General features: G+C 36.3%; 1 protein-coding gene and 1 pseudogene across 2 annotated transcripts in view; one reads left to right on the forward strand and one right to left on the reverse strand.

Moving 5' to 3' along the window:
• Window positions 1-541: 541 nt before the first annotated feature.
• REV3L (REV3 like, DNA directed polymerase zeta catalytic subunit) overlaps window positions 542-17826 on the reverse strand; it is a 171222-nt gene continuing 153937 nt past the window's right edge. For both annotated transcript variants that reach the window (XM_069488947.1, XM_069488948.1), the window contains 6 exons: window positions 16504-16618; window positions 10745-10882; window positions 9241-9431; window positions 8340-8586; window positions 6173-6382; window positions 542-1673 (listed from right to left, as the gene is read on the reverse strand). In XM_069488947.1, the coding sequence (XP_069345048.1) occupies window positions 1533-1673; window positions 6173-6382; window positions 8340-8586; window positions 9241-9431; window positions 10745-10882; window positions 16504-16618 (1042 nt within the window). In that variant the 3' untranslated portion in view covers window positions 542-1532. The remainder of the gene's footprint in view (window positions 1674-6172; window positions 6383-8339; window positions 8587-9240; window positions 9432-10744; window positions 10883-16503; window positions 16619-17826) is intronic.
• Window positions 1787-2845, forward strand: LOC138395592 (divergent paired-related homeobox-like; annotated as a pseudogene).

The following is a 17826-nucleotide window of genomic DNA, read 5'->3' on the forward strand; positions in this document are numbered from 1 at the left end:
AGAAGGCAGGGACTTGCTATGTTTTAGCAGGACTTGAGAAAAATCTGCTCAGAGACAGGATCTGTACCTTTTTGATTCCATATTTACCATATAATTTTCAGAAAACTAGTCCTCCCAGTATTTGGAAGTATATTTTCTGGCAATGGAAGACCTATTTCTGGTAAATGAGCAGATGAGCTATTTATATTAAAATAAGAGTTTTTAATTGAAAAAAGACATATAAAAATTGGCATTTAAGTTTTTAAAAAGTAGTAGTATAGTTTTTGCTTTCTCTCTGAAAAGTCCTAGCCCCAAGATTGATTATATTTAAATGAGAATGAACACTGAAGATCTACTAACAAGTACATTCTTAGAACTCTCTAAGGATGAGTGCTAAAATTTCCCTAGACTCTTTTTTTTAAAACTCTAAAATTTTGGTAAGGGAATTATAATACAACATCAATCAGGATGTAAGAATAAATTTACTTCATTAAAATTCAGAAAAAGATAGGTTCAGATATAACCAATGTAAGCTTGTAAGAAAGATGAAGTCACATTGCTATATTTCATATTTTATTCAATTTTAATATGGTTTCCATTAACTTTTAAAACAAAATGATTTCCAGTTTAAAAAACAATGCACTGACCACATAGTTCCTTTTTCATTTTATACAGTTATACAAATATTCTAAATACACATTTTGTGTTCAAGATGATGGCAAATAAGATTAACTGTACAGTACATAAGGAAAGAAAATATTTTAAGCATATTTAGAAGCAATAGAAATGTCTATACAAAACAAGCAAAAATGGAATAAAATTTTTTATTTTTAAAGTATTGCAACAGGCCCACAGGTTTGTAACAAAAATGTCTTTGCACAGTTCCTCACAATGCCCCATTAATAGCTAAAGCAAGACAGCGGTTTTTAGAAAATGATGTTTCAAAATGCTACACATGGTACTATCGTTTGCACAGTTTGATCAAAATAACGATCTACTTTGAGTCAAGCAAAACCTAGAGGAAATATACCAAACAACTTGAAAATCATTTGTATAAAATTCATTGCACATTATTTTACTCAGTTGTTTGAAAAGTAAAAAAGTGTATTTACAAAATATTTTGCAGTCAAAATTATAAAGTGAATGGATATCTCTAAGTAACACGTCCTGATACAGACAGTTCAAGGAAAACACACGAATGGTTTTTCTTTAAGAGGTTTTCAGTGCTCCTTCCACAGGGAAGTAAACATGATCTACTCAAATGGATTTACAAGATGGTACACATACTGGAGCAAATCCAACACCTGCATTATAAAACAATGTTAAAAAGGTGAAAGAATGAGGAATTTATACATTGTTGTAATAAGAAGTGAGCTATTCAGATCAACAAGTACAATTTTTAATTCAGTTAGCATAAAAGTCTTCATAGTCTTCAGATAATAGACAGACAATGAACATCCTTGACTCGATGAAAGTTGAAAAAGCACCATGCACAACAGTTTAGTGGTGAACACTGAAAAAAATAGCACCTGGAATTCTGTGATATTGATAATTTAAAACTGGTCTAGTAACTGCCGGAGATATGGTGCCTTGGATAATTCTCTATTTACTCGGGAGAGTTTGAAAAGTACTGGGCAGTTCAGAGAAACACATGGGATGTGTCGATCAAAGCAACCTGCACAGTTCTTGCATATCTGAAAGCATAAGAGACATATATAAAACAATAGGACAGTTTTTACATGTATGTGTAAACAACAAATTTTTATAATCCTTCCTTTCTGACCTACCACAGATTACCAGCAGACATATGACATGTAATACATTACAGAAAGTTTCATTATCATCTCTTAGAAGCCTAGCCTACCCTATGTTGGGACATTTCTAAAGGCTATTTCACAAAACAGTTCAAATTTTCCCAAGAATTCATTTCATTCCTAAGATCAATTTTCATTTACAATAGAATCCTATTATATTAAAATCCACACAATAAACTATCCAATTACCAAATAATGTCTTTTCAATAAACTATAAACAGTATTTTTAAATTAGATTATCTTTTTATATGCCAATCATAAAAAAGTTATTTTCTTATTTCAGAAGAGAAAATGTCAGTATGAGAAAAATCAAATGATATGCATTTGAAAGTAGTGGTCTAGACCAGTGGTTCTCAACCCTGGTTAACAACGAGCTTAAAAATAAACTAATGCCTGAGCCCCATCCCAGACCAATGAATCAGAATCTCTGCGGATGAGTTCTTATCACTGGATCTGATCAGAGGAGTCCATCTGGATCAGAAGATGTCAGGCTCGGAGGAGCTCTTAAAGGCAAGCACCAGATGCATCCACACAGAAAACAAACCATGTTCACTGAGAAGCAACTGGAATCTTTGAACATCTTGTTCAGTAAGAACCCATACCCAAACCCCAGCCTTCAGAAAGAGACGGCCTCAAAAATTGACATACATCCAACAGCACTGCAGGTTTGATTCAAGAACCACGGAGCAAAACTCAAGAAAGCAAAATGCAAGAACGTTCAGCAAAAACAAGAAACTCAATAGCAGCGGATACCTTAGGGTGGAGTCAAGACCAGGCCCTGCCAGAGAAATACTGACAAACAACCCAGATCCCCCAACGATGCCTATCCTGTAGCCCTCATTTATGCAGGTCAGCAGGCACCCTCGTACCAACTCAGCTTATACCCCAATGTTAAGGTCTCTACAGATGTCTTCCTTGGCTGCTGCCAAGATCCTAACAAACATTTACTGCCTCTATCCCATTTTGGAATCCCAGGTTGGTTCTCCATACTTCAGTTCTAATGTTTTTGGCTATTCACTTCTACAAAGTAGGGAGAGACACTAGACATCAAAGGTCACATGTAATGCTTCCCATAGAGATAGGCAGACACCACAACATAGATTGATTTCAGAAACATTACGTGGTGCAAAAGATATGAATTCCTAAAGCAGGGAAAACTCATCTGTTGTGGCAAAAAGATTAGTGGCTGCCAGTGTGGAAAGAATTAAATAGAGGCACAAAACAAATTTACTGGGGTGATGGAAATGTTTCATGTCTTAATTAGGGTGAGAGTTACCTGGGGAAATAAATTCAACAAAACACTGAGAACTGTACATCTAAAATTGACATTTTATATAAATTAAACGTCAATAAAAATTATATAATGAGAAAAAAAGAATCTCTGGGGACGAGAGCCTAAGAATCTGCACATTTTAAGGCTCCAAAGTGATTCTGATGTATCAGGTTTGATCTTAAAGAAAACAATAAATCATAAGGCAATTTTTAAAAAGAAGAAGCATTTTTATGTTTTATGCAATGATCAGATTTTAAACAATACTTAAAGGCTCAAGTCACATATACAATATAGTTTTAAAAAGATTACAAAACAAGAAAAACATTAAAAAGGGGATACCAAATAGCAGCAACTACTCTAGATTATTTTTTAAGAGAAAATGAAATATGCTCTAGTGAATTCTTTGATCTATATCTATCAAAGGGCTTCTGTTTTGAAGCTGGCGGCTTACAGGCAATGAATTCTTGTTCTTTGCCCCAGTATCTTCCAGTCAACCAACCGAAGGGCACATTTTTCTGAGTTACACTGGTTACTGTATCTAATATTATGATACTGCCACAAGCAAACTGCTTAGAAACCTGTCCTTCAGTATGTTCCATGAAGACAGAGAATACTGTTCTATGAAGGCTTTGCTAATTATATATCTGCCAAGAGACTCGAATCTATTCCCAAATATAGAATTTCTGTATTGCAGTTCTATGAACTGCAGCTACATTTAGGTGCCAGGACAAACTGATAAATATTTAAGCACTCTGTGCTTGTCTCGTAAATAAGCCTGGATGGAATTACTTGACTCACTAAATTTAACTCTATGTTTAGTTTCAAGATCCTTTACTGGTTATTTAAACCCTGTGCATTATAGCCTGATTGAGGCTTATAATTAAAACTTTAGCCATCACAACCTAGATGCCTACTTTTTAGCTCATAAGGAGGCAGATATTTAAAAAATATCTACTTTAATCTTTAGATTCCTTCTTTTTGCTATCCTTTGGTTTTCTTATTTTTTCAAAAAATTTCAGTCAGATGCCTAATTCATTTGTCTTCATTCTTTCATATTATTAAGTATTTAAGGTGATGAATTTTTCTCTGAGATCTGCTATGGCCATCTAGAATTCTATATGTAATTGTTTTTATTTTGCTTAATACGGCATGTTAGAATTTCCGAGTGGAAAGATCATTTTGTTTTCTCAGTTTATAATTACTTACTAGTTCTTTTTTATAGCATTGTATCAATCATGTCATTTGTAATATTCGTACTTTTTGAAATTAATATTGAGGTATTCTTTATGGACTAAGTTGTGGTCAATTTTTAAACATTCCATAAATGTTAAGCATTTATTCTTAAATAATTAACCTTTAATAAACATTAAACTAGAGAAGTGTAATGGGTTAGAGAGTTTGATATATAATCCTAATATCGACCTTACAATGTTTAGGTCTTCCACAATTGTACTTATTTCTGATCATTTGACTGGTCTGGGACTGATAGAGATATATCAAAATCTCTTGTTTTAATATGTTTCTATTTCTCATTACATCTCCAGTAATTTCTGCTTTATGAAAATTTCTACAGATTACTAGGATCCAACTTGCTGCCACTGGGACAACAGCCTATAGAATAAACAGAAGCTGGGAGCACCCAGTGACTTCAGTGGTTATATTGACTGGAACCACAAAACTAGCACAAAATGGCTGAAAGCTGGTTGGTAATAATTCCAGTGATGTATTGCTTTTTTAAATTTATACATTAAGCATGATTGTTAATTCATTCAAAAAATATTTACAGACCACCACCGTGGGCTGAACTCTATACTAGGCATGGCAGACTCAATGGTGAAAGAAGGGCAGGGCCCACTTGCTGTTTAGCGGGGAAAACAGACACACACACAACCGCAGTAAAGCAGAGGAGGTTATGGCAGGAGCCCACTGCAGGGAAAGCTTCACCTGGTCTAGGGGTTTAAGCTGATTCCTCTGAGATGATGCAGGGGGTGGGAAGAGGGCAGCATTCTTGGCAGAGGAAGCAGGGTGTTTAAAGTCCAGGAGGTGGGAGAGATCAAGGGGCATTCATGGACCTTTTAAGAAGGTCAGTATCCTTCAGGTGGAAATAGAGTGTGACAGGGAGAAAAGCAAGGAATGGTGACAGACAGGTAGCAGGCAGGGCCAGAATGGAGAAGGACTTGCAAACCATGCTAACGAGTTTGATTTTTATCAGGGGTGGGGTGGGGGAGGCTGCAGGGAGAGAATTATTCTTTATATATCATTCTTCAACTTACTTTAAGAGATGTTTGTCGTTTATTTCTGCTGTAATTCCCATACTTGAAAATGTCTTTGCATTTTCTGTCTATATCCCAGCTTGGCCTCTTATTAGCAGCATAACATGCAAATGACCTAACCTCTCTGTGTCAATTTACTCACCTGTAAGAGCACTTAGAACAGTCTCTGGTGTACAGTTAAGACTCAATCCTGTTAACTATTAATTTTCTATCTAGACTCACAGAATTGCAACCCTTCCAAGTTTACTAGAAATTCTCTAAGACAGCTAGATTTTTTAAAGAATGGTAAGCACTGATAGAGAAATTAAGACTTTTCTTCTTCTTTTTTAATACCACAGGTTGAATATCCCTTATCTGAAATGCCTGGGACCAGAACTGTTTCGGATTTGGGGATATTTACATTATACCTACAGGTTGAGCATCCCTAATCTGAAATTCCAAAACATTCCAATAAGCATTTCCTTTGAGTATCATGTTGGCATTCAAGAAGTTTTAGACACTGGAGTATTTTAGATTTTGGATTAGGGATGACTAACATGTATTATAAAAGAAACTGTGTGGATGGCCATTCTATTCTAGTTCTAGCTTTTAATAAACACAATGTATCTATTCCATAAAAACAAAAAATAAATTATAAACCAAATTTAGCAATTTGAAATAGTTTAGATCAATTATGATATTTTTGAGATTTTGAGAAGTTTACCAGTTCAGAATCTTCGTTTCCCTTTTCACACCAGTTTCATATCTCATACTATAACTCAAAAGTTGACTATATATATCTCCCCGAAAAATCAGATTGCCTGGGATTCCAAGTCTATCAAACAAAGCCATACCTTTACGAGTTGCTCCTGTTTACGTTCCAGCTCTCGAATTTCTTGGTTGAGGATGACTGCAACGTGCTGAGGTTGGCTCCGACATTTACTGCAGATGCCGTGCTGAGTCAGGTCATCGCATACAGGACAGTGCAAGGTAGTGAAGTATTGTGAAATGGTGCCTTTCCGCCCTTCAGTTTCATTTCGAGAGGAGCTAGTGGCTTTCTGGATCTATAAAAACATCAATTCAGAAATAAGTCTGAACCAGTTTCATAGCAGAACTGCTTTTTCATGCTAATTACGGGTTTACCCAGGCATTCATTCAACAAATGCTGAGTAGCTACTACGTGCCAGACATTGTTCTACACTGGGACCTCAGAAATGATGTAAGTTCCATGAAAGCATGGAACTTTGATCTTAATATTATCAAACATATTGGTTTTTTTCTTTTGGGGGGAAAAAAAGGTCTGCCATTCACATAGAAGACAATGAAAGAAATCCAGGTTGAGAGTGGAGACTGTTTAAGAGTGCACAAGTTGGGCCATGGAAACAAAGCAAGTGGAAGGTTAAAACAACTTGGTAGGCAGTAGGGTGCAAAATTCAAGCAAAAGTAAACCTGGAGCATTTCATTTCCCCCCCTCCACCTCATACTTGCATCAGAATGGAGCATTTCAAATTTAGATACATGTCACCTAAGAATTCTTCATTTGAAGTTAATACTGGTTTCAGAGATCTGTCTTCTGGTACTCTTTTTTACATTAAAATAACATTATTAGGGCATGGTGGCTCACACCTATGATCCTAGCACTTTGGGAGTACGAGGTGGGAGGACTGCTTGAGCTCAGGAGTTTGAGACCAGCCTGACCAAGAGTGAGATCCCCATCTCTAGAAAAAATAGAAAAATTAGCTGGGTGTGGTGGTGCACACCTGTAGTCCCAACTACTTGAGAGGCTGAGGCAGAAGGATCACTTGAGCCCAGGAGTTTGAGGTCGCTGTGGGCTATAATCATGCCACTGCACCCTAGCTAGGGCAACAGAGCGAGACTGTCTCAACAAAACAAAAAAACCCACATTATTATACCCTTGCAATAGTCTCCTGGTATCTTATAAATCACTTTGCCATAAGAGTTATTAGGTTAGCCTCTTACAAGTGTCATTGGTTTAACATTCATGCTGGTGATGAAATGAAAAATAGTAATTAAAAAATCTGAGTTTCCTGGCATAGAGCCAGGATATGTGCTCAGAACACTTATATTAGTCTATAATTGGGCAAAATAACACAAAGCCTATTTTATAATATTGAACATGTCATGTAATTTATTGAATGTTGTATGGGGACTTTAAGTAAATCTGAATGTGTATCACTTTTGCACCACTATAAAGTCGAAAAATTTTAAGTTAAACCATCATAAGTTGGAGATCGTTTGTAATGCTATTATATTTTAACATTACAGCATTTCTTTAGTCTGGTTTCTTCAGGACTGTGTCTAGATACAAAATCCTATACATTTCTTTCTTTCTTTTTTTTTTTTGAGACAGAGTCTCACTCACTTTGTTGCCCGGGCTAGAGTGCCATGGCATCAGCCTAGCTCACAGCAACCTTGAACTCCTGGGCTCAAGCAATCCAACTGTCTCAGCCTCCCAAGTAGGTGGGACTACAGGCATGCGCCACCATGCCTGGCTAATTTTTTCTATATATTTTTAGCTGTCCATATAATTTCTTTCTATTTTTTAGTAGAGACGAGGCCTCGCTCTTGCTCAGGCTGGTCTTGAACTCCTGAGCTCAAAGGATCCTCCCGCCTCGGCCTCCCAGAGTGCTAGGATTACAGGCGTGAGCCACCGCGCCCAGCCTAAATCCTATACATTTCTTAAACATCCATTCTGAAGGAAAAAAATCCTATTGGCTGGTTTATTCTGAATTATTTTGTGGCTAAGTATTTACCATTGAAGTAATTGTGGGATTTTAACATTTCTATAATTTGGCCATCCTGATAGAAGCCAGAAAGGTGTAGAAAACTTAAAAGAGTTTCTTTTAGGAAACCAGAAGAGTGTGGTATCTTTGCCAGTTTAGGATAAATAGAGGATCTGTCCTGTCTTTCATAGCACATAAATAATATCTTTAGTTCTACTGGAAATTTGAAGTGAAATCTCTCTGTAGCTAGCGCACATGTACTGCTTGGCAAGCTTACCCTTGGTAATTCATGATACCAGCTGAAGACATCAATACCAATAAGCGAGAAGATTCTTGCCAGGGGTGGAAGGATTTGCTTGGTGATATAATAAGTGGCATTCAGTCTCAAAGTCGGGTCCTGCAGGACTTCCACTGGGCGCCTTACCAGCTGGATAAGTGGTACTCCAGGGGTCCCATAAATGATGACGTATGGCACTCGCTCCCCAACTCGAGGCTCAGAGCGCCGGTCATAAGTAAGCATCTTCCTATTTAAATGCAAATAAAATGCACACTCAAAGACTATCATATAAGGTATCTTGCCAGCAAATTAAATCAGAATTAAGCAAAATAAAACCATGAAAAATATACAGGGGGTACTTTGAACCGAATTGGAGTTACTACTTTTTGGAGAACTACATACATTTTACTTAGCTGGCACCAAGTGGATATGCTATAAATCACTAATACCTGGAAAATAATATGAGTTGGCAGATATCAACTAGCTTAAGATTTTCTTTTTTTATCCCTTAAGAGTAAGAACTATCATAAATCTAACAATGAAGGTTAAGAAAAAATTTAACTAAACTGTCTGATTCCAGAATGATACCAGCATAAGTACTTTGATATATCATCAATAAAATTAAAGACCACCTATTGATTTTGATGTGGGAAAAACAAATGAATCAAGCTCTGTATCAGATTACAATTTCACTGCATTAAGTTTCCCAAGGAAAGCCTAGAGGAGGATTTCCTCTTTAGCACTTACCAAGTATGAGGGAGCATTGGTTAACCTTCAGTAAGGCTTCATGTGGGCAGGTAAACAACTATGTCTGTGCCTGTAGACTAGGTGTCTTTTCATTTACTCTAAGCCTGTGCAGAATCCCAGGACTACACCGGCTAGGTATTGAGGGTATCGTTACCTTGTAAGTTCAAGGGCTGGCACACAAGCTCCCGGTTTATAAGAAAAACTTCCTCTGTATTCCTTGGCAAATATAAAATCTTGTATGCTGGCCTTTCCTTCTAGAAGCTTCATACATTGTCGCTGAACATACTGTTTAATTAGACTTATATCTCTTGTTTCAAATAGCAGCTTTAGAGAACGCTCAAGTATCTGAAAACAAAAAAGATATGCACATAAAGATAAAATATCCCCTAGTATGTTTCATCATTGTTATACTTTCATTATATACCTGCAGACCTACTGAAATAATCTGTTACTTACAATGATTAGATAATAAAGATATTAGAAATTGGAAAATGTTTGAGACTTTATATAACTTTCTATTTCTAAAAAGAAACTATCATGTCATTTGAGGAAAATAATATTAGAATGATATGCAGATGAAACATTTGCTATGTGATGAGCTACATAAAACATTTAAGTTTTTTTTACATAGTCAAAGCACTCTAGGCACAAGAAACTAGACATGATTTCATGTATTGTTTTATATTTACCATTATAGAAAGAACCTGATTCAGTTATAGGAAGGACAGAAAAAACTTTAAAGATCACCAAGCAGTCACACCAAAATTAGCTTTCTATAGTGTTGATAAATAATTGTGACAGAATTTTCTGTGTTGGAAATAATTCTACTAGGATATGACCAACATGCAGTGGATTCATACAGAGGACTGAATTTAAATCACTTCTAGGTGAAAGTCCTGTATTTTATTCTGAATAATGGAACCTATGCATATTTATTCAATAAGCTTATTAATGTAGTTTAGGTACAATTCTGCCCGCAGAGAAAGAATGTATTGGGTGATATCTCTTCCAGAAGCTGGTACTGAAAAATATCCCCAATTCACATATTTTATAGACAACATCATATATTGACCTAGTATATTGACAAGTGTCAATCCATTATGCTTTCAATGCTCTCACATAAAACTCAGTGTACAGAATGCTATTACCATTTATGCCATTTATTTTTGGTTTGCTATAGAAAGAGTCTGGGCCTGAATAAAGAAAAATATAAAATGCTATGGTTAAAATTACTATGGTTGAGAAATTTGGGTAATTTATAGCATCACCATTTGGAAATCTTCCTAATTCATATTTGATAACCCAAGTAAATGAAAATTCAGTTAATCTGGGATAGATTATGTTATTTATGAAATCTCTTTGTTGTTTCTTTTATTTGTCCTGGTCCCTAGTGGGAATTCTTATATGATAACATATCATATTATCATCTCCAGGTGATAGGCAGGAAACTCTTATAAAGTTCATGTGTTGCTTTTTAGCAATTTTGATAAAACATAAGGTATGGGACGAAGTCAGAAACTAAGGACTAAAATCAAATAAATTGTTTTCATTAGAAATAAAATTCTCAAAGTTCATATAGTTTCTCCTATAGCTGCATTTTCACCAGATTCTTTGGCTACTTATTTTTTATAGATGAAGATAAGACAGATAAAACTTACCTTGGAAACAGCAGGGCAGGAATCTCTTCTAACTGTTTCTATTCCTTTTGCATCAAATATCGGGTCCTTTTGATCCAGTGTTTCATACATGTAACCCACATACCTCTTTTTTGTTTGTAAAACACAGGGCAAATATACCTGTGGTGAAATTAACAAAATGCCTCTTAATAATCATTTTTACCCACTATGAATATTTTAATGTCTTTGTACTCTTCTTTAGTCAAATGTCAATTATAAAAAAATTCTAAATATGACTTAGGGCCCAACAAATTCATGATATACCATCTGAAGGTAAAAGCACACAAAATGAATTATCTTTCCTTCTTTACCACTCACTCACTTTTTCTTGTACTGCCAATTTTGTTCCTACCTCAACTGACACTGTTCTCTCAAAAGTCATCAATAATATCTCCTTAAACAATTGAAAAAATTATAAGTAACACGTACATATGGTACAAAAAATTATGAGAATATACAGTTGTAAGTCCCTTAGCTTCCACTTCCTGTTCCTCAGAGGCATTGTATTATTGGTTTCCTGTGTATCGTTCCAGAAATATTCTACACAAATACACGTACTTACACACCCTTCTTTTCCCCCCAATAGCAGCTTTTCATATATACCACTTGGCAGTTTGCTTAATTTAGTAATTTATTTGGAGAGCATTCCATCCCAGTAGAGAAAGTTCATTTTGTTTTATAGCTACATAGTAGTCCATTTTGGGGGGGTATCATAATTTATGTAAACAGTTACCTACTATGGGTCATTTGGATGTTTTCAGTCTTTTGGAATTACAAGTAGCGTTCCAGCAAACAACCTTACATGAATTAATCTGTAGATTAAATTCCCTGAAATAGAATTCCTGGATGTGTCTTTGTTTGAATGTTACCAATTTGGTCCTTTCCCCTGCCCCCAGCCTTTCCTCCCCGCCCCCCAGATTTATTTATTTATAAATGAATGAATGACAGTCTCACTCTGTTGCCTTGGGTAGAGTGCAGTGGCATCATCGTAGCTCTCCACAACCTCAAACTCCTAGGCTCAAGGGATCCTCCTGTCTTAGCCTTCCGAGTAGCTGAGACTACAGGTGCATGCTCTGATGCCTGGCTAATTTTTCTATTTTTAGTAGAGATGGGGTCTCACTCTTGCTCAGGCTGGTCTCAAACTCCTGAGCTCAAGCGATCTTCTCGCCTTAGCCTTCCAGAGCTCTAGGATTACAGACATGAGCACCGGCCTCTTAAAATATTTTTTATACTGACAAAAATTGTATATGTTTATCATGGAGATGTTGTTTTGAAATATGTATACACTGTAAAGTGCTCAAGCTTTATCAATAATCACATTAAATGTAAATGCCCTAAACACCCCAATTAGAAGGCAGAAAGGATCAGACTGGATAAAAAAGACCAAACTATAAGCTACCTATTAGAAATTCACTTTAAACATAAGGATATAGAAAGCTTAAAAATTAAAAATGGAGAAAGATATACAGTCATGGGCTGCATAACAATGTTTTGGTCAATGACAGCAGACTGTATATGTGATGATGGTCCCATAAGATTATAAAAACATATTTTTACTGTATTTTTTCTATGTTTAGACACATAAATACCTACCCATTGTGTTATAGTTGCCTACAGTATGCAGTACAATAACATGTTTGTACAGGTTTGTAGCCTAGGAGCAATAGGCTATACGTTAGAGTCTAGGTGTGTAGTAGGCTATAGCATCTAGGTTTATGTAAGTACACTCTATGATGTTGGCACAACAGTGAAATTGCCTAACGATGCATTGCTCAGAGTGTATCCCATTGTTAAGTGATGCATGACTGTACATGCTAACGCTAATCCAAAGAAAGCTAGAGTAGCTATAGTAGTTTCAGAAAAAAGTAGATTTCAAGACAAGTATTATTATCAAAGATAAATGTGTATGCATCTAATAAGGAAACTTTGAAAAACATGAAACAAACTGACAAAACTAAAAGGAAGAAACAGGTAAATCCATGTTTATAGTTGGAGACATTAGCACCTCTCTCTTAGTATTTGACAGAAAATCAGTAAGAACATGGAAGTCTTCACTATCAACAATATCAATTAACTTACTAAGTGACATTTATAGAACATTCTACCCAATAACCAGAATACACATGGTTTTTCAAGGTTACATGAAACATTCACTAAGACTATATGCTGGACCAAACAACAAATTTCAATAAACTTAAATGCACTGAAATCATAGAGTATGTTCTTTGACCACGATGCAATTAAACTAGAAATAATAAAAAGATGACTGGAATATCCCTAAATATTAACACACTTCTAACTAACCTATGGGTCATTCTCATTAAAGCTAATGAATAATGAAAACACAGATATCAAAATTTGTAGCTAAAGCAGTGTTTAGAGGGAAATTTATATCTTTAAATGCTTGTATTAAAAACAATTTGTTCAAAATCAATCAAGCTTCCAAATTAGGAAGACAGGAAAAGTGAAGCAAACCAAGCCCAAAGTAAATAGAAGGAAGGAATAATAGAGTGGGGAAAAAAAGTTCAAAACGTTCAATAAACTGATAAACCTCTAGCTAGAATGAACAAGGAAAAAAATAAAAAAAATAAGTTATACATATCATAAATGAAAGGAGGATATCACTAAAGATTCTACAGATATTAAAATCACAATAAGAAAATATGAACAATTCAGGCCAATGGGCAATTTCTTGACAACCAAAAGTTATTAAAACTAACATGCTAAGAATCTGATTATTAAAAAAAAAAAAACAACTAACACGAAAGAAAACCTGAATGATGCAGTATCTAGTAAAGATGTTTAATTTGTAACTAAAAACATTTCCCCTTCTGGGTGAGATGGTACATGCCTATAATCCCAGTTACCTGGGGTGCTGAGGTGGGAGGAACGCTTCAGCCCAGAAGTTCAAGGCTGCAGTGCTCTGATCATGCCTGTGAATAACCACTGCACTCCAGACTGAGGAACAAAGCGAAACCCCATCTCTTAAAAAAAAACAAAACAAAACCTTCCCCTAATAAAATTCTGGGTCCAGATGGCTTTCCTAGTGAATTCTATCAACCATGTAAGGAAGAAATAATTGTACCAATCTTATACATTTTTTTCTTTCAGATAATAGAAGAGGGGTATAATATTTCCAACTATTTTATGAGGGTAGCCTTCTCCTGTCCCCAAACCAAAGACAATACAAAAAGATAAAACTACAGATCAATATTCATCATGAACATATGCATCACGATTCTTAAATGTTTATAATTTCTTTGAGAAGTTTTACAGTTTTGCTTTTATGTTTAGGTCTGTGATCTGTTTCAGGTAAATTTTTGTGTATGGTGTTATTCTCCAAGCACACTATGCTTTTCACTTCACCACATGGGATGAGTATACATATTTCTACAATTGCACTCACTGTGTTCTCTAATTTTCCTCTCCTCTCTCTGCCCCAATTAGAATGTTCATTCTTCAGGACAGAAACCATAACTGAGTCCTCTCTGAATCTCTGTTGGCACAATTCTTACTTCGGAGTAGGTATATAATAAATATTTGGGAGTCATCTTTGTTTTTTTTTTTTTTTTGTTGAGACAGAGTCTCACTTTGTTGCCCAGGCTAGAGTGAGTGCCGTGGCGTCAGCTTAGCTCACAGCAACCTCAAACTCCTGGGCTCAAGCGATCCTACTGCCTCAGCCTCCCGAGTAGCTGGGACTACAGGCATGCGCCACTATGCCCGGCTAATTTTTTCTATATAGATTTTTAGGTGTCCATATAATGTCTTTCTATTTTTAGTAGAGACGGGGTCTCGCTCAGGCTGGTCTCGAACTCCTGACCTTGAGCAATCCACCCGCCTCGGCCTCCCAGAGTGCTAGGATTACAGGCGTGAGCCACCGCGCCCGGCCTGGGAGTCATCTTTGAATCTTTTCTCCCTCTTTTATCCTTTCCATACCTGCCCTCCTAAGTCAATCACTTCTAATTCTTTCCCATCCTTCTTTCTTAGTATCTCCTGAAATGCCCTTTCTTTATTTACCCTATTGACATTTCACTAGTTCACACTATATAGGTTGCAAGAAGCATTCTGTCTTGAGATCCTCCTCTCCCCAATTCATTTTGTGCACCACTGCAAGGTCAATCCTCCCCAAACAGCTCTAATCATGTCACTTTCTTGCTTTATAATTGCTATGTTTTAAATGTATTCCCTCCAAAACTCAGGTGTTGCCAATGTGATAGTATCTTTAAAAGGTGAGGCCTCTAAGAGGTAATTATGTCATGAGGGCTCCTCCCCTCAGGAATGGGATTAGGTACCCTTATAAAAGGGGTTGAAGGAGGGAGTTCATCTCTTTTTGCCTTTCTAACTTCTGCCATGTGAGGACGAAGCAAGAAGGCCCTCATCAGACACCAGATGCTAGCGCCTTGATCTTGGACTTCCCAGTCCGCAGAACTGTGAGAAATAAATTTCTGTTCTTTATAAATTAACCAGTCTGTGGTATTATTATAGTAGCACAAACAGACTAAGACAATAACCTTTACTAAATAAAGTTTAAACACTTTAGCTTGGCCTTTAAGACACTCTACAGTCTGGTCTCAACTTTATTTTTTCAGATTTATCTCTTGCTACTCTGTATTTCTACAATGTGCTTTTCCCATTCCATATCCTTCTATGTGCCATTTTCTCGCAGAATGACTGCAGCCCCATGGCTGCCTACTGAAATCTAACCATTTCTGAAGACACAGTTCAATGTTACCTCCTACATGGAGTCTCCCTGTCCGGCCCAAGAGGACATAATTCCTCCTTTTCTTTTTGCTCTTACAAGTGCTTAGGGAGACTACCCTCATAAGACTTTAAGTTTACAATAAAAGAGATCACAGATGTACATTACTTATCTTTCCTTTTAGATTACTGGCTCTTAGAGAGCAGGACTATGTCTTATACTTCTTTGTATTCCACACAGCTCCTGGGTTCAGTATCTTTTATACAGAAATCAGTAAATACATATTTGATACCTAAAAGTGAAAAGAGTCAAAAGTCCAGGGGTAGACTATTTTGCAAAGAAAGAGTATCTCCCAACCTACATAGTCTTCTTACCATGTGACTCTGACATTCTTCCCATTAATAGATGAGGTTTATGTTCTCTCCCCTTAAATCTGGAGAGGTTTGTGACACTGTGTGACTTTAAGACTGGGTCATAAAAAGCAAAGCAGCTTTTGTCGGTTTTTGTTTGGGATGTTCACTCTTAAAACCCAGCCATCATGCTATGACAAAGAACAAGCAGCCCCAGGGAAAGGCCATGTGCAGGTGTTCCAGCTGATGTCCCAACCTGCAGCCAGTGTCAACTGCTAGACCTGAGAGTAAGCAAGCTTCAGATGATTTCAGCCCTCAGCTGTTAGCGGGGTTACCCCAGCCTTTAAGTCTTCTTAGCTTAGGACCTAGACATTGTGGAGCAGAGACAAGCCATCCCTGCACCTGAATTCCTGAGCCATACAATCTGTGAGCAGAATAAAATGCTGGTTTTATTACACCATTAAGTTTTGGGTGCTCTGTTACACATCAACAGTAACTGAAACAACCTTTTCATTTCCTTATATAAAGATATTACTAAAAAATTTGAGAAAATCATGTAGAGCTAAGAGAAAATATTTAAAATTGAACACTTTTATAGAACTGTAAACTGATTCTGAAAATGTACTGAACAAGTCAGAAATCTCTAGATGTGTGAATTTTCTATGTGATTATTAGTACTACATTCTTCTTACCTTTTCAAACTTCAATTTCACTGGTTTAGGATTGGTAGCAGTCACAGCTTCAGCAATTTCCTGACCAATCTTAAAAGACTGCTCCTTAGTGGCTCCTTTCAGTAGCACGAACATACTAAGGGGATTAAAAATAAAGTAGGGTAATGAAATTGTTACTACAAAAAAAATTCATCAAGAGTAACTTTCTTGGCTAAGACTCTGTCTAGTACCAAAGAAAACCCTCCCCCCCCATTCCTCCTTATTAAGTTGCTTCCTATCTAAGATTTCCTGTTTTATCACACTTCCCTTATGTACTCCTGGTATACACCTTGTTATAGATCTTTTTAGCATCCAATTTTTCTAGCTTAGCTACACACACCAGAGCAGCTCAGATATTACAGCTGCCAAGAAGGTCCTAGATCATCCCCAGACATTTAATGCTTTGTATGGTACACAGTTAAATCCATCATAAAATAAGAGAATATGTGATTATAAAGAAATGGAAAATTTACTTGTGCTATAGGAGGAAGTTTCTTTCCAGAACCATCCAACTTAAAAAAGAGACATATATTTTTTGTAATATATGTTCACTGAAGGATAGTTAGAAAACACAAGAAGGTGCAAAGAAGAAAATAGCCATCTATAATCCTACCATTCAGAAAAAAGACAGTACAAACATTTTATGTATATATCTAAAAATCTTTTCTCATTTGCTATAACAGATCATATTGTTTGGTAACTTTCTCCTTGTATTTAATAGTAAAATGTGAACATTTTCCCATGTCACTTTGTTCTTTTTTTTTTTTTTTTTTTTTTTGAGACAGAGTCTCACTCTGTTGCCCAGGCTAGAGTGAGTGCCGTGGCGTCAGCCTAGCTCACAGCAACCTCAAACTCCTGAACTCAAGCGATCCTCCTGTCTCAGCCTCCCGAGTAGCTGGGACTACAGGCATGCACCACCATGCCCGGCTAATTTTTTCTATATATATTTTTAGCTGTCCATATAATTTCTTTCTATTTTTAGTAGAGATGGGGTCTCGCTCTTGCTCAGGCTGGTCTCGAACTCCTGAGCTCAAACGATCCGCCCACCTCGGCCTCCCAGAGTGCTAGGATTACAGGCGTGAGCCACCGCGCCCGGCCTTCACTTTGTTCTTTTACATTATTTTTATAATTACACTGTATTTCAATGTATGGATATATTATAATGTAACCAAACCCCTGCCAATGAAAATTTAGGTGGTTTTAATTTTTTGCTACTATGTCATATAAAATAATTATTTGGCACACCTTTAATTGTACACTTAGAACAAATTCCTAGAAGTGAAATTTCTGGGCAAATGGTGTACA

The sequence above is a fragment of the Eulemur rufifrons genome, chromosome 15 (genome assembly GCF_041146395.1).
Source record: "Eulemur rufifrons isolate Redbay chromosome 15, OSU_ERuf_1, whole genome shotgun sequence".
In the NCBI taxonomy this organism is placed as follows: domain Eukaryota; kingdom Metazoa; phylum Chordata; class Mammalia; order Primates; family Lemuridae; genus Eulemur; species Eulemur rufifrons.